The sequence below is a fragment of the Mytilus californianus genome, unplaced genomic scaffold (genome assembly GCF_021869535.1).
Source record: "Mytilus californianus isolate M0D057914Y unplaced genomic scaffold, xbMytCali1.0.p SCAF_14, whole genome shotgun sequence".
Taxonomy (NCBI): domain Eukaryota; kingdom Metazoa; phylum Mollusca; class Bivalvia; order Mytilida; family Mytilidae; genus Mytilus; species Mytilus californianus.
This window is the reverse complement of record NW_026262626.1, coordinates 4239956-4266444: the sequence shown is the minus strand read 5'-3', so window position 1 is coordinate 4266444 and position 26489 is coordinate 4239956. Positions and strand designations below refer to the sequence as shown.

The window sequence follows — 26489 nt, the reverse complement described above, 5'->3', positions numbered from 1 at the left end:
CATGCACATCATACTAGTATTACGCAAATACAAAGACATTGTACTTTACCTCTGTTATTTTGTAATTTACAATGCAGTTCAAATCTGTTGTCTGTATGTGAGTTGAGAATGAGAGGATACAAGAAAGAACTGATTTTACCACCTGACATCACTAGATAACTTCTCTTCAAAAACATTTGGATAAGTTCAAATTATTCTGTAATTGTTTTATCCGTTTCTATGGTAATACGATTGAACTACAATATTACTCGCTACACCTCAGATCGCGCTATTTTGGTGATATGCTAATGAACCGGCATTGAAGCCGATACATTGTATTTCGCCGTCTGGTGAATCTTTAGGGAAGATCACCAAACAAAATTAAGACTATAGTTTGATGTTAAACAATTTCAGTCTTGTCAATGCGGAGCTTCTTTTTAAAGTAAAGAATAAATGCACTTTATTATATTAAAAACAGTGATATATTGAAGCTGTTGCCAAAAGATATACAGCAAATGTATGCTACTTTCCTTGTATATTTTTTTGTTAGGAAGAACTGAAAAAGTATAACAAAAATGTCAATCAGTGATTTAAAAAAATATATGCATGCTTAATAATTTATTCAAAGCATTTTATGACTCAGATATTATACAACATGTATATTAATTACATGTAACATCTTTATACATGCATATTTTGTAATCCTAACCATAAATATTTTTTGCAAATTCATATTTCAAGAACGGCTACCGTTAAGCTGTAATTATTTTCAGAACAACATGGTGCAGCGGTTCTGCAATTTACAATAATTAAACAATAACTACCTTATAAATGTTGACCATCTCAATCAATGTAGAAACTCTCCCCATTTCAGTATGTAATATTACTGTTCCTCTCCTTAGCGTGTGATATATTTTACAACGCACCTTGTTGTTAACATTTTGCTGTGTTTTTCACTACTATTACAATTTAGTTGAGTGTCAAAAACATCCCACAGCTACTATACAAAAACCGTGTCGAGTCACTTTCGTACAATAGGGTCGCTTAGCGGGAGATAGCTTTGATTAATAACAATTACATCATTCATTTTTATATAATGGTTAATAAATTATTTAATAATCTGATAATACTGATCTACATTAAATCATCGAATCGACAGATGTTTTCCCTCTTATTCTTACATGTACAAATGTACGTGTATGATTTAAAATTCACCTGGACAGATGTTGTACAAAATAATTAAGTTGTCTTTCATTAAAATATTCAAAAAAAAAATTCATTGTCTATGAAGTGGTTTTCAAAAGTCAGAGTGATATTATAAAGTTCAATAATTTTAAAAGTCTAATTTGAATATAGTTTTCCCATTTGAGCCTTATTAAATCTGGAATTTGAAATGAATATTTTATTGTTGTTTAATTGATTACATTAATTAACAATGAATCCCTTTAAATATCACGCAAACCACGAAAAACAGAGACGTAGCATTTCTCACAATGAAAACGATGACTATTGATTGTAAACGTAATAACAGATCTCAGACTGACTGTTGCTACAAACACAGTCATGTGAGCGTTACAATTTTCAATAAAGAAAACAGTTTACAAATGTATATGGTTTTTATTTAAAAGCTCTGAACATGCATGACATATTTGTCACTTGACGTTAAGCAACCAACAATCACTCAAACAATTTTAAAAAAGCTTGGTTTTGTACGTCAATTTGAAACACTAATTTGTATGCCAAAAACGACAAGATTTGAAAGTTTGCAATTTAAGTACCTCTACCAGGCGTTCTCAAATTCATCGATTTTATCTAGGGATGCAAAACGGCAAAAAACCCTATTCTAGGCATAATTTCCGAAATTACCTTGAGTTTGATTTCTTCATACCTGGGGTAACTGTTAAAGAATTATATATAAAGACAGTGCGCTAAATGCATAGCTCTTTAAGTAACAACCTTTTAACTTGTAAATTTCTTGTTTATATGTTTTTCTTTGTTTTTTCTGACGCCTGATTTTAAACAAAGAATAAACTGGACTGTAAAGTGAAATAACAATAGTGATTTATTGACTTTACGGTTTCTTATGGACAAAAAAGTCAAAGTTCTGTTTAACGCGTTCGTATAATGAATAATCTGATTTTTGTTTAGCGAAAATAAATTGTCTGGCTACTCTATGTTAAAATTACATATTGCTCCTTAAATGAATTCAAATTTAATATGTTTCTGTTTTTCTTTATCCTGTCGTGTTATTTATCTATGTTATTTATCTATGTTATTTATCTATGTTATTTATCTATGTTATTTATCTATGTTATTTATCTATGTTATTTATCTATGTTATTTATCACTTTAGTAATGTGAGTAGGTCGTTTATCATAGTTAGATTTAATTAATAGTGTTCATTTTTAGATACAAGCTGATGCTTTCTGTCTTTCCTTTGTAGTGCACTATCGGTTTGTTTCATATTTCCTTCTCTCTTTTTGTTGGAAATTGTTTCTAACATACTTAAAACAGAATCGTTATTCATAAACTTCGCTTTTGATAAAAAAAAAAAAAAAGAAGTTCTTTTTGGACGTTTTTCACAAGTTTACACCCTAGACTAAATCTATATCGTTTCCTAGTATTTTGGTATACAAGGTGGTGTGCGATATACGTCAACGAGACAGCTACCCAACATAAATAACCATCAGTTATAAAGAGGTCAATAAACCTGTATAGCCTTCAATGATAAATTAAACATACACTATCATAATCTACTATTAACACCAAATGTATAACAACATTAAAAACAAACATTAAGGATGGTCTGGATGGGGAATAATGGGCAAATACTGCTTAAAAGTTTACAAAAAAAAAAAAAAAATAATAGAGAAAAAGGCAAAAAATAAGGATAGAGAATAATGGAGTCCTAAAATATAAAGAATAAAGAACAATGGGCAAAGATTGTAAAGAATAGAGAAAAACGACCTAAAATTAAGAATACAGAAAGGAAGTACCTTCATCCAGACCCTCATTAAGATGCTGCTATCTTGAGACAGGCTCATGTACATGCAGCTGGTTGAATAAACTTTTTTCTAAATCTCATCCTATCACTCATTGATTGCATCTCTAAATATTCCATAATCATTTCAAGTGACAGATCATGTTCACTATAAAAAAAAATGGTACATGTACATGTAGCACACACATAAAAAATACCAAAGACAATGTTAAAAAACAGTATCATCACTTTTGCATACTTGTGTGTAATAAACGTATATAATGCACATTTGAAATTGGTGACTACATTCTAAACATAGTGAGTTGTCTTTCTTGTATCAGATATATGATTGATTGATTGATTGTTGATTGTTTTATATCCAGTGGTAAATATTTCACACATATACTGTTGATATTTAGGACGAGAATACACTAACAATTGATGCATTAGGTAGGTTCTGTGTAAGTGATAATTTTTCTTTTTATAGTTTCAGTCCATCTATTTTACTGTTCGAGAAACATGTAAAAGACAACAAGAGACTGACCCAATGACAGAACACCTTGTGTTCCTTATATCTATTAGTGTCATTGTTAAAGCACTCGTGTTATGCATACTTTAACTACAAAAGATCATCAGGGAAAACTGTAAAAACCAACCTTAATCTCCTTTGTGTTATCAGAAACAACACATTAAAATCATAAGAAAAAAATTGTTGAAAACTTCTCAAGTTATTGCACTGAAACGACATAAAGCCCTGTTTTCCCAATCTGTTAAGGACAATATAAGATTGGGTTTTCAGAATAAAGAATGGTGGGTAATAAAGGGGCAGAATAAAGTCAAAAAGAAAAATAAAGAATGGAGAAAAAATAGGACACATAAAGATAAAGAAAAGAGAATAATGGGGTGCTAAAATATAAAGAATAGAGAATAATAAGCCAAAAATATAAAAAATAGAGAAGGAAAAATTAGCTAGAAAATTAAAGAATACAGAAATGTAGGACCCTCCATCCAGACCCTTATATAACTCCTGAATGACAAGGGTGAACATCGTCGATATCGAAATCGATCTCTATTTTGTCATGAGATACATCACATCAAAATCTGAAAAGGGTTGGTTGAATTGCTCTCATGTCATATATACATGTAGCACAGAAGTTGTTTGGAGCCGTCCCTAAATAAAATTTACAAACTATAAACAATACAACCGAAGGCCCAATTCTGTTTATCAGTACTTTTATTTCACTAGTTTTATAGAAGATCTAAGAAAAAGTTTAAAGATAACAGACGCAAAGTGATAAGAAAAAATACAAAAATGAGAAAATGTAGTATGATTGGTAATGAGACAACTTTCCAAATGACGTAGAAGTTAACAACTTTAGCTCACCGTACGGTCTTCAACAATGAGCAAAGCCTATACCGCATAGTAAGCTATATACGTGTGCCACCCCCCCCCCCCCCCCCAACCAGGGACAGTGGTGAAACAGTATAAGTTGAAAAGGCCTTAACTCATCAGATCGATACAAAGCACAATGCTAATATTGGCCTTCCAGGACGTAAGCGCTTCTTGCTAAGAATGTCAAAGCACAGCATTCACTTCTAACTTATACACTTTTTCGAAATAAACAATTTTTTTACAAACGTTTTGAATCTGAAAGTAAAACTTTAAACAGAAAACATCGGCAGAACATGACTAGTTAACGGAAGCATTATTATTCCACGTGAAATCAATTCTAATATATCGTTGAAATTGGCATGTGAAATCAATTAAAATTCATATAGTTGAAATTGGCATAATGAAGATGTCGATTTTAAAGTTGATAGATCGTAAAATATTTTAATGCTCATCAAATTTCAATAGTTATCATACATGTATCATAGGATGATAATTTATTGTTTCACATTTCTATCAATTATTCGTATTAACAATATGTATAAATGTATAATGGCAATAACTGTTTTTTCAAATTGATAAAATGTGCCCCGCCACCCACCTACACTTTTGTGTTGTTTTCATACACATTGAAAACGTATGACAGAATCAAATGATTCATGTTTCAGCAAAAAAAGAATCAGGATTTGTATGAACACCTATTGTAAATAGTATCGGTTAAACTTGGAAATTAATCCACCTTTCATGTGAAATTAACATGTTCTGTAGAAGGAAAAGAAGAAAATCCGAAGTGCCAGTCATGGAGGGGAAAGCAATAGACAAAGACAAACTGGGTGAGGGCAGATTCGGAAAAAAACCCGACAAGAATGATGACAAACAGGAGATATTGGTACTGTGTAATTGACTACCCCTGCAAAAAATGTTTGTACTCCTAGATTATCTAGTATACGGTATGGTGACGGACCACTGTTAGGCAGATAACAGGTTGGATTTCTGGTCACTTATTTATTATTTGTGTAAAATTGTAGAATATTATACACATATCACTATTTTCGAATGTGAGATGTAATATTTTTTTCAACTGTTCTGAATAACTGGAAAAATGATCAAAAATGATCGGCAAGATGATAGAGTGACCCTTACCCCGAAGTAGTTTTGGTCTTTCATTAAATTGAGCACATTGTATGGAAAGAAATATATGTATATGGATATAGCAAAGATTAGTCACCATTATGATTTGCACCTTAATGTTTGTACTTCTAAGAAATGGGTCATGTGAAAATGAAAGGATCCGGTTTTGTAAATGTAATTTACATCAGGACACCATGTTTTGTGTCACAATTTTTCAAAATGCAACACGGATCTGAACATTTGTCGTGGACAAAAATTCAATATATTTTATTCTAAAATAGACCGGTCGTGTTGAATTCCATATAAATATAGTTGACCATTACTAACAGTATCCGAAATAGGGACTTGAACATGAAAGCTAAAATCTTGAACACTGACACATGATATGAGGTCAAGTTAAGGTTAACCAGTCTTTTAAACAAGTAGAACTTGCCATGAAGGATCCCATATACCCAATATAGTTATCCCATCAATCATTATAAGTAAAAATTCAAGTGACACAAAAACCCTAAAAAAAGTTGACAACAATGTTTTAGGCAGGCGCTTGGCCGTGCAAATGAGGTCAAAGAAACTGGACATATATAACAGACGGAAACTTCGTGACATAAGATATCTGTAAACAAGATATGAAGCATCCAGACCTTCTATCTTCTGAAATATAAAACTTTATACGAAAAGTTAACGCCGCCGCAGGCGAGACACAAATACCAATATGAATTTTGAAAATAAACTTTATAATCCAATTCACTCAGGCTTGCATCCAATTTCAGCTCGTTTCTTATAAATTTTGAAGATGTTGTACGATTTACTTCTATATTAAAATAAAAATGACCAAAATCATTTAAATATCAAACAATTTTTCAATGTATGATTATCATTACACGACGTAGAGATAAAGGAAGGTGTGGATGGGGGTTTACTGAAAAGAGAATAATGAGCAAAAAATATAAAGAATAAGAGAAAAATTGACTAAAAATTTAAAGAATACAGAAATGAAGGACCCCATCCAGACCCTCATAAAGGAACCGTTTATTTTTCCATTATTCATAAAAAAATTCATGATTAGATTTTCTGGAGATGCAAGATAATTTTTCCACGCATTATTATTGACACCTATTGCGTCGGAATGAAAGTATCAGTTGAAAGTTTATAAAAAATGTTTGTGTATCAAGCCTTAAAGCCTCTGTCAAACGTCAGAATTCAATTTAAATAATACTAATATGCACTGTCCTCCAAGATGAAACCGGTTTCTGCTTTTTGAAACTTTACACCGAATATCAAATTAAGTCTCACACATCGATTTTCAGAAATATGTCGAGTAAACCTAATACACAAATAAGAACATGTGGCATCATAGACTACTTTCCACCAGAAACAAAATGACAAAGTAAAAGCTATAGGTTACTGTACGATCTTCAACAATGAGCGAAATCCATTCCGCATAGGAAGCTATAATAAGATGCTCCACTGGGCGCAGCTTGATACGACCGCAGAGGTCGAACCCTGAAAAGTTGGGGCAAGTATGGACACAACATTCAAGATTGATACAGCTCTGAATTTGGATTGTGATTAAATATTTGACAAAGCATAGGTTTCTGACACAGAATGAATGTGGTCTAAGAACTTAAAATTTTTTAAATGTTCCTATTATGGTCCAATATCCAAAATCTAAATACATGGTTAGATTAGGCATATCAAAGAATCCAAAGAATTCAATTTTTGATGAAATCAAACAAAGTTTAATTTTGGACCCTTTTGACCGTAATGTGGACCAATTTGATAACGGGCCCAAAAATCAAAATACATGGTTAGATTCAGCATATCAAAGAACCCCATATATTCAATTTTTGTTGAAATCAAACAAAGTTTAATTTTGGACCCAAACTTGGACCAACTTGAAAACTGGGCCCATAATCAGAATTCTAAACACATGTTTAGATTCAGCATATCAAAGAACCCCAAGAATTCAATTTTTGTTAAAATCAAACAAAGTTTAATTTTGGACCCTCTGGACCTTAATGTAGACCAATTTAAAAAACGGGACCCAAAATAAAAAATCTAAATACACGGTTAGATTTGGCATATCAAAGAACCCCAATAATTCAATTTTTGTTGAAATCAATCAAAGTTTAATTTAGACCCCAATATGGACCAACTTGAAAACTGGGCCCAAATATAAAATCTAAATACATGTTTAGATCCAGCATATCAAAGAACCCCATATATATTAATTTTTGTTAAAATCAAACTAAGTTTAATTTTGGACCCTTTGGACCTTAATGTAGACCAATTTGAAAACTGGACCCAAAATTAAAAATCTAAATACACGATCAGATTCGGCATAACAAATAAATAAATGTGGTCAAAGATTTTTACAAATCTAATGCGCCATACTGTGCAATTAAAGATTACTTCTTGAAATTTTTCAATATTTGAAATTTGAAAAAAAAATAATATTTGAAGAATAATTCTTTTTAATTTCTAAATCTGAAATGAGAAAAAATTGACTCCCCACAATTTCTTTTTACCCCCCCCCCCCCCTCCTTTTTCCCCGAAAAAAATCTTTCCCTCAAGATATGGTTAAAATCTCAATTCAAATTTCCAAAGGAATTTGCAACCATAATTACCAATTTAAATTAATTTACCGTAGTGCTAACTTAATCTATTTTATAATAGAATCTAAAATATTGTGTCAAATCTTTCATATGGATTTTTTGGTAACATTTGCAGATATTTTTACTGGTCTTCCTTTATAAATATGCATTTCTTTAGACATAATTTAAAAGCAGTGTAAGGGAAGTAATCAAAACGTTGTGTTTGGATTACCTCCCTTACACTGTTTTAAATTGTCTTAATTGTTCATTAACCATTACTTTATACATAATTTAAAAGCAGTGTAAGGGAGGTAATTCAAATGATGTATTTGATTTATCTCCCTTACACTGCTTTAAATTATGTTTTGTACTAAAGTATTTGTCCATTAACCAGGACAATCTTAGTTTTTCCCCCTTTGTTGCCCCCAATTCCCAAACAGTTTGAGCCATAACCTACCCAAAGCAAATCCTAACCATCCCTTTGTGGTATGGAAACTTGTGGTATAATTTCAGAGAGATCCCTACACCGTTCCACAAGTTATTGTCTGGAAACTAGAAAATGCTTATTTTTGGCCCCTAATTCCTTAACTGTTGGTACCATCACCCCCAAAATCAATCCCAACCTTCCTTTTGTAGTATTTAACCTTATGGTAAAATTTCATAGAGATCCATTAACTTCAATTAAAGTTATAGTGTGAAAACCAATGCGTCTTCAGACGATGACGCCATACCAATATATGACTTGCGGTTGTACAAAAATGACTCTTTATAAATTTCAAGCGTCCAAAGCGCTTTTCTGGATTTACCTTCATCATGAACGCTTAAAGCCGAATATTTAAAAGCCAAGGATGTATAAGTGATGAAACAGTTAAAGAGCTATATGACAAAAAACCTTAATATAAAAGACAACTCATTGGAAGGTTACTTTGCCTGAGGGAGTTGGAACCTTATTAACTTAATCACCATGTCAGTACCAAAGTACAGACTACTCTGATGCAAGGTCTCTACATTACAAATTTAAATAATTCAAACAAGAAAACTACTAGCTTCATAAGAACATTTGTGATCTTATATTTTGTCTTACAATGATATATCAACCCATTTTTCCAAATACAGTGTTGAGAAAGTTTGATAAATGCAGATGCAATATTTTAAATTCCATTGTCTGCTGCAAAAATCTTAATTCACAGTTCTGGTGACTGGTGTAAACGAAATCTCTAATTTACTATTCAAAGTAACCATAAATTAAGAAATTATATACCTTGTTACTGTAAATTCAGAAATTATTGCGATGTTTTTATTATTGCGAAAAATGCAACAGGGTTATGATCACAATAATTTAAACTCGCATTTTGAAATTTTTTATATTAATTAAACAGGACTTTTCTCAATATCGCAAAAATTAAAATCGCATTTTAGTCTAAAATGACAAAATCGCAATAATAAATGCACGCAATAATTTCTGAATTTACAGTATATATTTTATGTTCTGTCATTTACAATCTCATACAAGAAAGTCTTTTATTTATCGTTTTTAACATTGAAGCAGCCTATGTTTCAACCTTTTGGTGGCTTTGGGCTGTTTTCTGCTCCTTGGTCGAGTTGTTGTCTCTGACACATTTCCCATTTCCATTCTCTATTCTATCTTTTTATTTTTCTAATGCAAAATCAGAAAGCAAGCCTTCTGAATATACACAGGTCACTTGCAATTGTACAACATCTCCTTATTTGTTAAAGTCATGCATGCATCATGTATAGCTTAAAGACATCAACAACTATCAACTATCTCAATCTTTCCTCTTCAGCAATTTATGCAAGCGTAAAAATCACTGAATAGAAAAATAATTTTATTTTCAAATAGTATATAAAATGCATAGTACAAAGTAAAATTTGATATGTATTAAAACATTTGTACATCATATAAAACAATGTGGAATGTGAAACAATTTATAACAACCATTAATACGCAAGATTCAGTTTAGTTAAAGAAGTCTTATTGTCAACCTTATATAGATTTAAGATCATTCCTCCCCACCCCCTTTCTAGTTCTATGGTTTTTTCCACAGAATGTTTTTTCAAGTAAACATATTTTATTTGTCATGCTAATGATGGGAAGACTATTGGAATTATATAATGGCAAAAATAAAAAATTCATTACATTTCCACTGGAGATCAGTGAAAATTATAAATGGATACAACCTCTTAAACAGTTTTCTCACAAATTTTTCAAACTCTGATGAGAATTCACAAATTGCTAAGATTTATTTTTCGATCTAATTTTAATGATCAAAGAAAAAAGAAGGCTTAATCCAGTACCTGGTTGATCTGGTTTCTTTCAGTGTTTCCAAAATTCACGAATCTTGTAAATAAGGGCAACCTAGTTCATTATATAGGAGATTAGAAGGTATGATTTTGTACTATATCTTTTATGTATAAAATCATGGCACATTTGGAAATAATTTTGTATATACACATAATTACATAATAATCATTATTTACATATTTACATTTTATCAATATCTAAAATATATAACACAATAATTGCACCATTTATCTTGCACTCAAAAATATAAAATATATAATAAACATTCAACAGTACAGTCATACAAATCACACAATAAATTTTCAGTTTGAGTTTTGATGATTTTTGTATAAAATAGTGATTGAAAAAGTGGTTTTTGAAATATTTGCCTCTTCTTATATTTTGCAAATAAATCCATTATTTCAATACATGTATTTTTAAAATATTTTTTGTTGGGCAATCATCGCTCAAAAAAGTGTAAATTTCCATTGCTCTGAAAAGAAATCAAAAGTATCCTTATGCAGTAAAATCAATTGATCAATAAAATGCTTCGCTGGGCGCAGCTTGATACGACCGCAGAGGTCGAACCCTGAACAGTTGGGGCAAGTATGGACACAACATTCAAGCTTGATACAGCTCTGAATTTGGATTGTGATTAAATATTTGACACAGCATAGGTTTCTGACACAGAAAGAATGTGGTCTAAGAACTTCAATTTTTTTAATTTACCTATTATGGTCCAATGTCCAAAATCAAAATACATGGTTAGATTCAGCATATCAAAGAACCCCATATATTCAATTTTTGTTGAAATCAAACAAAGTTTAATTTAGGACCCCAACTTGGACAAACTTGAAAACTGGTCCCATAATCAAAAATCTAAACACATGTTTAGATTCAGCATATCAAAGTACCCGAAGAATTCAATTTTTGTTAAAATCAAACTAAGTTTAATTTTGGACCCTTTGGACCTTAATGTAGACAAATTTAAAAAACGGGACCCAAAATTAAAAATCTAAAAACACGGTTAGATTTGGCATATCAAAGAACCCCAATAATTAAATTTTTGATGAAATCAAACAAAGTTTAATTTTGGACCCTTTTGACCTCAATATGAACCAATTTGATAGCGGGCCCACAAATAAAAAATCTAAATACATGGTAAGATTCAGCATATCAAAGAACCCCATATATTCAATTTTTGTTGAAATCAAACAAAGTTTAATTTTGGACCCCAATTTGGACCAACTTGAAAACTGGGCCAAAAATCTAAAATCTGTATACATATTTAGATTCAGCATATCAAAGAACCCCATATATTCAATTTTTGTTGAAATCAAACAAAGTTTAATTTTGGACCCCAACTTGGACCAACTTGAAAACTGGTCCCATAATCAAAAATCTAAACACATGTTTAGATTCAGCATATCAAAGAACCCCAATAATTCAATTTTTGTTAAAATCAAACTTAAGTTTAATTTTGGACCCTTTGGACCTTAATGTAGACCAATTTAAAAAACAGGACCCAAAATTAAAAATCTAAATACACGGTTAGATTTGGCATATCAAAGAACCCCAATAATTCAATTTTTGATGAAATCAAACAAAGTTTAATTTTGGACCCTTTTGACCTCAATATGAACCAATTTGATAGCGGGCCCACAAATAAAAAATCTAAATACATGGTAAGATTCAGCATATCAAAGAACCCCATATATTCAATTTTTGTTGAAATCAAACAAAGTTTAATTTTGGACCCCAATTTGGACCAACTTGAAAACTGGGCCAAAAATCTAAAATCTAAATACATGTTTAGATTCAGCATATCAAAGAACCCCATATATTCAATTTTTGTTGAAATCAAACAAAGTTTAATTTTGGACCCAACTTGGACCAACTTGAAAACTGGTCCCATAATCAAAAATCTAAACACATGTTTAGATTCAGCATATCAAAGAACCCCAAGAATTCAATTTTTGTTAAAATCAAACTAAGTTTAATTTTGGACCCTTTGGACCTTAATGTCGACCAATTTAAAAAACGGGACCCAAAATTAAAAATCTAAATACACGGTTAGATTCGGCATATCAAAGAACCCCAATAATTCAATTTTTGATGAAATCAAACAAAGTTAAATTTTGGACCCTTTGGACCTCAATGTGGACCAATTTAAAAACGGGGCCCAAAATCCAAAAACTTAATACACGGTTAGATTCAGCATATTAAAGAACCCCAAGAATTCAAGAATAAAACCCCATTGAAATTGATCAAGAAATAAGCAATTTATACGAAGTATCTTCTTTTGCACAATACTGTGCAATTGAATATTTCTTGCTATTGCGCAATACTGTACAATTGACAATTTCTTGCTATTGCGCAATATTGTGCTTTTGGATATTTCTTGCTATTGCGCAATACTGTGCAATTGAAGATTTCTTGCTATTGTGCAATACTGTGCAATTGAAGATTTCTTGCTATTGTGCAATACTGTGCAATTGAAAATTTCTTGCTATTGCACAATACTTATTATATAATAATTTACATATCCTGTTTGGTGTGTATCTCCTACCATATCATTATTATTTGCTTTTAAATATAAATCAGAAATAACCAACTTAAAATGGAAAATTTTAAAAGAAAAAAAAAAGGAAAAAAAGAAAAAAAAAAAAAAAAAAATCCCCCCCCCCCAAATTTTTTGAACCCCCTTATGATTCATCACCCCCAAACTCAATCCCAGCCTTCCCTTTGTGGTATGGTACCTTGCAGTACAATTTCAGAGAGATCCATACACTTGAACACAAGTTATTGTCTGGAAACTAGAAAAATGCTTATTTTTGGCCCCTTTTTGGCCCCCAATTCCTAAACGTTTCGGGCAATTACCCCCAAACTCAATTCCAGCTTTCCCTTTGTGATATGGAACCTTGTAGTACAATTTCAGAAATATCCAAACACTTACACACAAGTTATTGTCATGAAACTAGAAAAATGCTTGTTTTTTGCCCCTTTTTTGGCCCCTAATTCCTAAAATTTTGAGGCAATTACCCCCAAAATCAATTACAGCCTTCCTTTTGTGATATGGAACCTTGTGGTACAATGTCAGAGAGATCCATACACTTACACACAAGTTATTGTCTGAAAGTTACAAAAATGCTTATTTTTGGCCCCTTTTTGGCCCCTAATTCCTTAACTGTTGGTACCATAACCCCCAAAATCAATCCCAACCTTCCTTTCGTGGTATTGAACCTTATGGTGAAATTTCATGGAGATCCATTCACTTAAACTAAAGTTAGAGTGCGAAAACCAATGTGTCTTCGGACGACGCCAGACGACGCCGGACGACGACGACGACGACGACGACGACGCCAACGTCATACCAATATACGACCAAAAAATTTTTAATTTTTGCGGTCGTATAAAAACAATATGAAAATCAGTTTGTTTTGTTTCTGGTCAGTATAACATATATAGATAAATCTCTACTTATATGAGCTATTTCTGTAACTGCAATATGTACAATATCTATTTTGATTTAATCATATTGATTTTTTCTACTTTGATCAGTCAGAATTATGATACATTAAATACATGTGTATACTGTAAAAGACAGGCAAGAATTTCGAAAGTCTATTTGATATCTCCTAACTTTATTTATGTCTTTTCAAAATTCTGGACTACAGCATAAAAAAAAAAGAAAAAAAAAACAAACTAACTTTTATAAAAGTTGAATAAAAAAAATCTAACGAATGTTACTTTCACAGGTGTTTGAGGCACGCAAGTGTTGAGACACATGCAGGACTAGAAAAAATTAAATCACAATTTAAGATACCAGATGACTTATTGAATACAACATGTCAGAAAATGGTATTTTTCCATTTGACTTTTTTTGATCAAGAATCATTAATTGAATATGTATATGAATAATTAAACTGTAATATTTATGTCTGTATTGCACATGTACAGACAGCACTACAAACACTGTGAAATTTGCACTTTGTATCTCTTACTATAACTCAATGTTTTAATGTTTTAAGGGCACTCACCATAAAGGTCAAAACTAAATTTTCTTTTTGAAATGGAGATTATTATTCATGTAAATGGTGGAAATAAAAAAAATTACTTTATGATTAATTCCTGTTATAAATTCACGATTATAGAATAATAAAATAATGTAAAAATACTCATTATGCACAAATGAGAACGATATGCTTAATATCAGAAAAAAGTCAGATCTCTAACAAAGATTAAAAGAATCTCAGTTTACAAATAAAGATAAACAGAAAATATATAAATATAAATCAATAGAATATAAAAGGAGAAACTGCTGAATCTCATGATTACAAAAGTCAAATCTCATTGAAGGGAGAATATAATCTCAATATTATTATCATAAAAATTGGAATCTCATTTATTTCTTAATAATATTGATTAAGTTGGAGGTTTTGAGTATAAGTATTTGATGATTAAACATCCATGGAAAATTTTGAGAATTAAGTTTTTTGTTTACTATGTCCTATGGTACTTTCAAGATGGTAATTTGTTTTGATATTTCATTGATCATATGCTTTCATCAATCTTTACTTAAATCTCTAGATTAACACGGGAATAATCACAAAAGCACTTTGTGTATAGTTTGGATATAAAGTATTTGGAAATCATTTAAGCCAGATTCTAAATAACACATCAGATCTTTAGCTTCTGTTCAGTATTGCTAAGGCAACAGAGAGTAAACCAATAAGAACCCAGTTAGCCACAATTGCCGATGCTCCAGCAATTCTACACTTCAATGTCTCAAACCTGTGTAATAGAAAATAAAAAAATTATATAAATTTAATTTTGTTTTGCTTAATTTTTATGCTTTATTCTGTATCATTAAACTATTCAATTTATATACCATGTTTTTATGGAAGGTTTATGGTTATCTGTATGGCTAAAAGTGAATCACATGTAGATTGAAGTTCAATTTATTGATTTCATGTTGGAGAAAAGGCAATGATTTGATACCTGGCCACATCAAACCACAGAGTTGAAAATTGGTATTTGCTGCTTTTGCACTAAGCACATGGAATTTAGAATTATAAGAACAAAGACTGGTTGCCTCTTCCAAAAAATGTGTCCAAGAATGGCAATATTTCTTCCTGCAGACTGTTTCCTTGTAAACTAACAAGTTAAAAATTCAGCTCTTGTGTCTGAGTCTAGCACAAAGCAGAGTTCATGTTCATACCAACTTAAAATTTTGTCATCCAAATATGAATGTCCATCCAATTTATTGAACTCATCTTTATCATGTTTATACATGTTTGTATATTTACACTTACCCACAGATTAAGTACAACAAAGGAGGAAGGTAGACTTTTTTTTCCATTGAAATATTTTCAGAGCAATGCATCGTTTTTAAAATCTAGCACAAATGGTGTGTCCTCTAATATCATAATAAATTTAGTATTGACAGACATTCAGCATATTCTAAATTATTACTTAAGTTATACTTAACATCATATTGTTAGCCATTTTAACTTACCTGTTAGGTAAACCAGCTTCCATTTTCTGGTATTCATTTTCTATTGTTTGCCCATCATAGAACCAGGCATTATCATTGAATATATACTCATAACCTTGGCGACATTCACATTTGTAATTACCAATGGCATATCTTTTATCTGGAATTCTGCCAGGAGTAGGAATACACTAAAAATATACACAGAAAGCATTGTATATAACATTTAAACTGTACAGTGCAAAAGATTAAAACATAAAATAAAATAATTTTTTTTTCATTTCTAAGTTGTGTGTGTGATCACCTTTTTCTTCTATTTTTGTTGTTGTTTGTTTTCATTTAAAACTGTAGCTTCGTCTTAAAAAGTCAATTGAAATTTAGATTTTTAAGAAAAGGGCACACAACAGTAGCAATAAAGTAATACAATCTATCAACAAAACAAGTATGTCACACATGACATTTATGCAACACAGAATGAAATGAAGACTGAATGAAGAAAGAAGAAATTCAAGAGTATTCATACAATAAATGGGTTGTGTGTGTCCCATGGACACAGATGATGCCCCTGCTTGCATATAACATTATAAAGGGATATAACTCAAACAGAAAAAAGTGATGCTACTCAAATTCATACATGATCATTCTATGTTTTGTGGTAATAAGCATTGTGTATAAGTTCCATAACTTTTGGTTGAGGCAAACTTGAGTTAGAGAACAGAAACAAAAAATTCAACAATTTTTCCATTTGTAAAGGGGCATAACTCTAGAAAGGTAAAAGTGATGCCACCCTAATTCAAATTTAAGCTGTGTTTTGTGGTAATAAGAATTGTGTATAAGTTTCATAACATTTGGTTGTGGCAAACTTAAGTTAGAGAACGGAAACCAATTTCGGGACGTACAGACAGACAAGGGTAAAACTTAATGCCCCCTCTGCTTACGGCGGGGGCATAAAAATGTTGGACAGCTTTACTGATAATGGCTGAATGTTGGAAGTCTTTCAGATCAAGAACTTACTACAGGTATCATAATAAACTGTTATCACAGAGATATGTCTCGCCTTTTTGTAATTTTGATAATGGAAATGTTGAAATTAAAATAGCAATACTTTAACATATAAGTTATGCAAATATTCAAAGTCGATGAACCATGACTGAAGGTACATGGCTAAACAATCTCCATGGAATGAGATGTGCCAATGCTAATACAACTGCATACCAAATACCATTGACTTATTATAAGTCGTTCCCTTTAAACAAACCTAAACACAAACATTAACTTGTAAACTATGTAAAAGTTTCAAAGTCAATGAACCATGATCAGGGGTGGGCTATATAATCTCCATGGAAACGATACTTGCAAATGCCAATAAATTTGCATACCAAATATCATTGACTTAACATTAGCAGTTCATCTTAAACTGATCTAATCACAAACTAATACATGTAAACTAAGCAAAAGTTTCAAAGTAAATAGACCATGACTGAGGGGGCGGGGCCAAATATTCTCCATGGAAATGAGATGTGCTAATGCTTATACAACTGAACACCAATTAACATTGGCCTACCACTAATGGTTCCCCTTGAACTGACCTAATCACAAACTAATACATGTTAACTTAGCAAAATTTTCAAAGTCTATAGACCATGACTAAGGGGGCGGAGCCAAAAATCTCCATGGAAATGAGATATGCCAATGCTTATACAACTGCATACCAAATATCATTGACCTACCACTAGTGGTTCCCCATAAATTGACCTAATCACAAACTAATACATGTAAACTATGAAAAGTTTCAAAGTCAATAGACCTTGACTGAGGGGGCGGGGCCAAATAATCTCCATGGTAATGAGATGTGCCAATGTTAATACAACTGCATACCAAATATCATTGACCTACCACTAGTGGTTCACCATGAACTAGACCTAATCACAAACTAATACATTGTTGACGCCGTCGCTGACGCCGGAAACAGCATACCGGTCTCGCTTTTTGACTCCGTCAAGGCGAGACAAAAACTAAGATTTGGTAAGTGATCCATGGAAATGAGGTCAAGGTCAGATAAGCTTTGCCATGGACATACAGTATATACACCTTACAATAAACATGATAATGCTATACAACAGATAAAGTTAACATGTACCGTATAGTAAATCTGAAACTCAGATGTTGATAAATGATGTGGACAATTCAGTTAGTATTAACTGCACCTTTTGAAATATATAGCTTTAAACAAATAGTTAACACAGTCTTCACCAAGAGTCACCATTTACGCACCCCAAGACTCCCTAATCTATGACAATCATCTCAAGGGAGACAAACAAAAATCTACATTTTCAACAACAGAGCACCAACAGAAAGAAGATTCAATGCTATCTATTATTGGAACCAGGGAAAAATCACAGTAAATTTCACGTGATTATTCCGCCAGTGCCAAGGACAGACAACACAATACATAAAACCATACATTCCACCAATGTCAAGACAAGAAGATACTCAAACACCAAAATATAACAATTAACAACATCTCTTTGTTATTACAGGTTTCAAAGATATACCATATATATATATATAAGCTCATGTCCACCAATATTGTCAAATTAGTTTCTAACATTAGGTTTAAGTATTTTTAAATACTGGTACATGTGCATCTCAAAATCCAGTCAAATTAATCCATTTAAAGAAATTTCCTTGGTCTTTTTCTAACTTTCAACAACTGACTCTGAATAACATGCTGTCAGTCTAATAGAGGGAACACATTACATTGATTTTTGATTTTCCCAGTTTATAATTCGAAGGTTCCCCACAATCTTAATTTTTCCACACAATCATAATTCCACATACAAGATAGTGTAATTAAGTTGGTACTTACATAAGTTGATTGATAATGACACTTTGCTGTATTTTTGAAGGCATTAGCTTGGTAGAATGGACCAGGACACTGAGTTATCTGTAGGTAATCTAATTTGACATCTACTGTTACTACACCTCTGAAATAAGACATTCTCTTCATGATTATAATATATATTGCTGATAAATTTTTAAATACAATAGATGATTACATATATTTTTATCTGAATTATCATTCCTATTTTTCAAGAATTGTACATGTAATTATAGTGTTAACATCTATGGATAGCAGAGTTGGGAGTTTCCACTTCTGTACAATAGCAATAAGTTAAATTCATAATAAAATGTTCCCCCTTTTAGGAGACCAATATACAAATGTATGTTATTTACAGACCTATTTGTTTTCTTAAGTTTATTAAAGGCTGTATGCTAGATTTTTTTTTAATATCCAGATTCTCATTTTCAAAGTTACTTGATTTTACACTTACTTGAATTCTAGTCTAGATTTGAGACTGTCCAAACCAAAGAAAGGAACCACATATGTGACTACCCAATCCATTATCCTTTCATCACATTTGAACTCTGGTCTCAGCCATTCACCATGTTCATATTTAGGTGCAAAAAATGTCAATGGATAATGTTCAAATCTTATCAAACTAGTTCCTGCTGGATCTGACCTGATCATTGGTTTCAATGTAAATTTTTTCAGCATGACAAAGTTGGTCTGCCATCTAGCCTTCATGTTTCGGAACCATGGTTCATCCGTGTAAAATGTTTTATGGCCAGCAAAGTCTTCAGCTTTAAAATCTAAGTTTAATCCAGCTGTTCCAGCCTTATGTTCTACCCATGAATATGGACCGAAGTATTCTCTGGTGATTCCATTGGAAAACCTAGGGTCAGTATTATTAATAGGAGGAGACATTCTGAAACTGTATCTATCAAAGAAGGCCCCACTTCCCACAATCTTGAAGTTACTCATCACATTAGCAATAACTTCTCCAAATACATGGGTCTCATTCAATCTTCTATCCCCATCCATACTACCAAACTGTTCATATTCATCAACGTTCTGTAGGAAATTGCTTAGAAAATGAGCTAAACGCAATGCAGTACGACCTTCGGCTTCAAACTGTGCTTCTACCCCGTAAGCAGCATCTCCAGGAAGAAATCTTTCATAGGAATGTTTAGTATGACAGTTGGATCTAGTTGTTGTGTCTTTTCTGTCCATTATTTTATTCAGTCTGTCATATCTATCTGTGTCAAATAAATCTCTTTTATACCTCATATGTGGCTCTTCTCCTTTAAATCGTGGTACAAAGCGTTTCTTCCTTAATTTTGCTAATGATCTTTTAGCAACTAATTTAACCCTTGCACTTTGTGAAGACGGCATAACCTCACTAAGAAACTGTTCTTTGAGGGATGTTGCTACAGATCTCTTCTTTCTATCAACAAAACTAGGATTTTTCTGAGGAGGTACTTGCAATTCTGAAATTTAAGATGACATTATGTAAAAGAAACCCCTCAATAAATAAATTCTAAAATCAAAAATTATTATTTCTAAAAGGGACAATAAAAATGCTAAGATAAACAATTTTTTATTTACATAAAGAAAATACTTTAAAGCCTGAAATCTTGAAACCATTATACCCAATACATTTCTATATCAACCATGTATGAAACTATCCACTAAATACACATCCCCTAGGTGTTATTTACAGAAATCTTGGCGTTTACATTTTAAATGCTATTTCTCTATTCAACAGGCTTTCCAGAAAAACCACAAGTCTGTCAACGTATTTTTGTTCTGCCTAACAGAAGTTCCACTGGAAACTTTGTTATAAACAATGTCATAATATCTGTTCCTGTAGGAACAAATATTCTATACCATTTATTCCGTCGGGAACATTTACTGTAATATTTATTCCAGTGGAAATAATATTCCAGAATATTGTTTCCATTTGGAACTTATATTATGAAGGAACTTCTATTCCGTGACACCTCAAGGGTCTGCTAATGTACGAGTCTATCTAATAAATTTATAATTACCATAAATTGGAAGGCAGTCAAATCCATTTTCATATTCTTCTTTTGTAGCTTGTTCAATTTCTTCACCAAGGAAGGGTCCATCATGCCACCATGGGTAGTAGTATCCAGGCTGACAAGCACACTGGTAACCACCTCTTCTGAAGCCCCATCCCTCAAATCCCAAGGTCTCGCACTGAAAAGATAACATAATACTCATCAAGGATTTTTATCAATGTAATAATTTCAGTCACTTCAGGTTATTACAATGTACTCTCTACATGTCTTTTGGACTTTTGGTTACTCATCATTTGTGTCCATCTGGTGAGTCCATCCATTTCCAACATATTTTTACAGTTTGTTTTCAACTTGTGCTGCTACGTCAGGGGAGGGTTGAATATTTACCTCACCCAATTCTTTATATGCTCGTCTTAAGTCAGTAGCCTGCCATATAGTGGCAGTTGTTGGTTGTTGTCTGTTATGTGTGTTTAAGCATAATCTTGATAAATCAGGTGGTTGGTTTTTTTCGTTAAAATTTTCTCAAATCATGCCATGCCTGGGCATTTAAAAGGATACTAAAAATGTAATAGGATTTGCTCATTTTTGAAGACTGTAGTGTACAGTGACATATAGTTGCTTTCATCTTCAGGGTTCTTACTAAGGATTTTTGAAAGCGAGTCCAGGGACTCAACTCATTATTTTGGTCATGGCAAGTCCAACAATGAAAAGAACAACTTTATGGATTTAATTATTTCAGGCTCCATGCATATGATAAAACAGAGTTTACATGGAAATGACATCAAATTCTTTTTGTTTTTTTTTTTATACTTTTGCTATAAATGTTGATATGTGTGCTCAGTTGACAATATCATTTGAAAAATCTTGATTCATCTTTCATGCTTTGGACTCACCAGTTTTAAAAATACTGAGCAGACAGATTTTAACAGTCCAGGACTCTTGAACTTGCTATAGTGAGAACCCTGCATCTTCATCCTTTGGTCTCTTGTGGTTGGTTGTCTTATTGGCAATCATACCACATCTCATAATTTTCATATTGAGATTTCTTTAAGACCTCATTAAGATGTAAAACAATATATTGTTCATGAATATAAATGAGGTAGTGCCAATATCATGAATATCCTCTGAATATATTTCAGTCTTTCAATGCTGACTTTAATTCACAAAATATTAAATGTACACCAAAATTCTATTGCAAGCACAGCTAAAGTTTTAAGGATTTCATTGATTTAAAGTGTACATAATTTGTGTTATACGCTCATTTTACTCCTGAAAACTTACTTTGGTTTATATAGTAAACACTTACAATGGTAGACTTTTTACATCTTGCTGTGCCAGCAAACATATTAGGTTCTTTGTTACCCTCACTGACAGGACAGGGGTTGATATCAATCCTCTCAAACTCTATATCCTGTGTAGCCACAGCTGTAAACCTAAAAAAAAAGTTTGTATATGTAAGAGAGATTGATGGTTGCTTAACATCTAGTGGCAAAAGTATGAGAGAAGCCAGACCAGTGTTCCAAAAAATTATGATACATTTATCTTGTTGAAAGGCTATTCTGCAACTTTCATGTCGATCCGGCCCCAAGTTAATTTGTCCCATGTCAGTCCGACCCCGATTAAAATAATATTTATACGATTAAAATATATATATGAATTGTAAAACCTGAAAACATACCAATGTTTATGAATTTTATAATAATATTTATTGTGGACGGTAAAAAAGAGTGCCTTTGACGAACATTTTAATGAAATTGCACATTAAAAATCTGACCCAGTGTGTCAGTTTAGTAAAAGTAGGTTCTCATCCTGGTAGGCATGTAATATTTGCCACTGGACATAAAATCATTTTACTCTAATGTGTTGCTTCATGTACAACAAATACCCTTTCAGAATTAACTCATTAATTTTTTTCATCTAAGTCATGTTTATTCGTTTAGTGTAATTACACTGGAAAGCTTTTTTTTAAACATCAATGTGTGTACCTTGGTCTTCTCAAATGCGTCCAGTTTGAATATCTTGGCATGTACTCTGTCACTGGTGAACTAGCACTGATGATCCACCTGTTAGATCTGCCACAGTCAAAGTATGGTTGTGTCCACAAAACTGGTAGTCTGATGGACCCTGTTTGACCAGGCTGTGGTGGACCAAAGAACGGAATACTGCTAAATTCTTCTTTTACAAATCTCCCCGTCTCATTTGAGCGTCTAATTTTTGGTGCATATGTATATTTGTCAACAGAATCAGTTTCACCGGATATATCTGGTAACCAGTTTGAATACCATGGAGCGGACTTGAAAGCTTGGCTCGAATAGTTACTGGAACGACCAGCTGCATAATCATGAATATCAACTGTATTGTTTGTAGGTTCGCGTAACCAATTAGTTGCTTCATCATAATCGTCAACTCTCCACGCTCTTGGTCCATACAAAGGAAGAGTGCTATTGAAATCGACAATTCTAGTCCACCAATTTGGATAATACACATTATTATCAAAGTAAAGACCGGAACCGTTCACAAAGCCAGCGCCTGCTGTCACATCAGCAGCATTAGACATGTATAAATACATGAAACCAGGCTGGTTAAAAAAGTCTACTGACATATTCTGTGCTTGATAAATGAAACTGTAAAAAAATGCTCTGTTTAGCGCCATATTATGAAGATGCAATAAAGTAGAACGATTTTGGTGAATCACACTGCTTAGTAGTTTATTGTACATAGGATACTGTGTAACAGACTCTTTAGGAAGAGTCAGTTCGGATTTTGGCTTGGCTCGACAATTTTCTGCGGTAACTTCTGATAATCTATCGATAATTACATCGAAATTGTCCCTCTCCATCCATCGGTAAACCCCTTTTTCAGTACCTGGTATTCCAGACGTCCACACAACAAACAGCGCCAAAAAGGCGCACGTGAGCGCGCCTTTCCAATTAAACATTGTGTTTACCAACTGTGTAACTAAATTAATTAAGATTTCATCTTGAACTCATAATTTTTCTTTCTTCCTCAGTCTCAGTCTACTTCCTATATTTCAAAATGGCGACCTAATTACCTCACCGTTTGACAAAGGTGAGAGACGCTTTGACATTCTGCGCATGCGTCAGGTATTAATCAGGTGTATTCGGGGGCCTTCAAAGGGAATGTAAATAGTAAATTTTCTTTTATACACACTGGACAACATCTTATCAGGATGTAACATAACAGTTTAAAATCCAAATAAAAAATATAACATCTCTATCATGTGATCAATACGGTAGAAAATATCTACGAATTTAATGAAAACCATCGGTACCTTGATGCGGATGAAGTGTCTGGGTATACAGGTGAATCAGTTAAAGCGTGTGGTCCAGGTAAATTACAATCGTGGAAGTTGGTAATCAATTTTTCCGAATAAAAACAAATATTGAAATATTAAAATTGCAGTTAAATAAAGAAAATAAAAAGAAAATAGGCATATAGACGGGCCATATATAAATACTAACTATACAATTTTTTTTTACAACAATGTTTTCCTGATTATTATACCGCACAATATGACTAATGCTCTCCAAATATATGTCGTGGGAAGGGGTTTAAAAACAAAACAAATAAAAATATTCAGTAAATTGAAAAATTGGGAATGAAATGATTATAATAAAAAGAACATACATAGTAAAGTCTAAAATATGCCATATAAATGCTAAACTTTTTATGATTATTATATCGCAGATCCCCAAAAATGTCGTGGGAAGATGATTAAAAAAATAATTTGATATGTTATTGCAAAATTGCGGTAAAGAAAAGACTTATAAAGAGAATATATCATTATATATAGTACAGTATTTTTTATATTATGCTCCGCAATTTTAATCGAGTAGGTACGGGTCCGGTGATAGTAATCAAGTTTATAAAAAGTTGATACACATTATGTAGGATTTTATAAATTTCTCGAATTTATACGGTTCAACATATAAAAAGAACGATCAAGCAGAGGCAAAATGTAATTAACCTCTGAATAAAAGAAAGTGAAAGAGACAAGAGACTTCTACATCAAATTCCATTTCAGCAAGTCTTAAAAAAAGTACCATAAAAAATAGAAGAGTGGAAATTAACATTGAAATTTGTATCAAAACATGAATAGAGCACCGAGAAACTTAATGTGATGCAAAACAGACAAGTTCGCGATCGCGGAGACTTAGAGTTTTTAATTACTTCAATATTCGTTATACTATAGCTAGATGTGAATAAAACGATTATTGTGTGATAAACACCAATTACACAGCGATATATAGCAACAAAAGTTACCACACACGACATGTAATTATATAAAAGGTCACAATAAGGCTTTTCAAAACAGACAAATGCCTTCAATTCAAAATTAAAACAATTTAATATAAAAATAAGAGGATGTGGTATGATTGCCAATGTTACAACTCTTCACAAGAGATAAAATGACACAGAAATTAACAACTATAGGTCACCGTACGGCATTCAATAATGAGCAAAACCCATACCGCATGATCAGCTATAAAAGGCTCCAAAATGGAAAATGTCAAACAATTCAAACGAGAAATCTAACGGCCTAATTTATGTACAAAAATAATGAACGAAAAATAAATATGATATACAGCAACAAACGACATTCACTGAATTACATATCCATATAAAATTATTTAGAATTTAAATAAAATTGAGGATGGAAATGGGGAATGTGTCAAAGAGACAACAACCCGACCATAGAGCAGACAACAGCCGAAGGCCACCAATGGGTCTTCAATGCAGCGAGAAACTCCCGCACCCGGAGGCGTCCTTCAGCTGCCCCCTAAACAAATATGTATACTAGTTCAGTGATAATGGACGTCATACTAAACTAAAACCTTTCTAAAAGTGTCCATTAATAAATTTTGAAATTATTAGAAACTAAGGTTTCAACTACCTCAGGCAAAGTTGACCTTGGATGGGGTTTGGCTATTTTTTAAAATCCTTTTGGTATTTTAGTTTTTCAACTGAATCGGCTCTCATGCGACTTATGCATCCTTGGCTTTAGCTTTGAGCGTTCCCGATGAAGGTAATATCAGAAAGCGCTTCGGACGCATGAAATTTATAACATGTTGTTTTCATTTTTAAACATGCATGGTTACTCAACATGCAATGAACCATGTTTGATTACCATGCAAATACTTTAAAACAACACACTTAAAATGTTCATAATCTTAATGTGAATGTTACGTATGTTCGACGTCCGACGAACTGTTTTGGATACAGACAATCCCCCAAAACAGGCCATCGGACGTCAGAACCACTACTAGGGTGGTTTTTAACTACCTTGACTGGCTGTTAAGCCCTTGTACGGTCGGCTCGGTGCCCTGGGGGCGTTTGGTGAGCATTGGAATATATTTTGTCGCCAAGTTGGTCGGATAGAAGGCGGCCATTTTGGTTTTACTTATGTTGTTTATGTATCTTTACTATAATTTTGATCAGCAGTAGTCTTCACAACTGCTGTTTTCAGGGCCAGGTAGGTCAGCTGTGCAACCGATGAAGTACTGGTCGATGAGTCTAGGACATAGTTATAATGATAACAGCAAGCGTTATCAGGACAAATGCCGGTCCATTATCCAACACAACGGATACAGGGCCCCATCCACAATGGGTTTTGGACTATATGCTGAAGCGGACATTCATACAGACTGTAAAGCGTTGAATTGGTTTCTGTCATCAAAAGTATTACCATCTATCAGACGTCAGAGTAATCG

At 32.5% G+C, this 26489-nt stretch overlaps 1 protein-coding gene across 1 annotated transcript; it reads right to left on the bottom strand.

Moving 5' to 3' along the window:
- Positions 1 to 9854: 9854 nt before the first annotated feature.
- Positions 9855 to 23840, bottom strand: LOC127724053 (uncharacterized). The gene is made up of 7 exons (XM_052230831.1): positions 22743 to 23840; positions 22064 to 22190; positions 20764 to 20935; positions 19206 to 20202; positions 18740 to 18857; positions 15895 to 16061; positions 9855 to 15170 (listed from the first exon to the last, which is right to left on the bottom strand). Exons 1-7 carry the CDS (start codon positions 23693 to 23695, stop codon positions 15065 to 15067), a joined length of 2640 nt encoding a protein of 879 aa, XP_052086791.1. The 5' UTR covers positions 23696 to 23840; the 3' UTR covers positions 9855 to 15064.
- Positions 23841 to 26489: the final 2649 nt, after the last annotated feature.

Bases quoted from the DNA above. Each gene is read 5' to 3' on its own strand.
- LOC127724053 (XM_052230831.1), bottom strand. From the start codon at position 23,695: ATGTTTAATTGGAAAGGCGCGCTCACGTGCGCCTTTTTGGCGCTGTTT. The intron at 22,191-22,742 runs GTACACACATTG...CTTTTTTTTTAG, and splicing joins ACGCATTTGAGAAGACCAAG to GTTTACAGCTGTGGCTACAC. The intron at 20,203-20,763 runs GTAATTATAAAT...CTTAAATTTCAG, and splicing joins TGACTGCCTTCCAATTTATG to AATTGCAAGTACCTCCTCAG.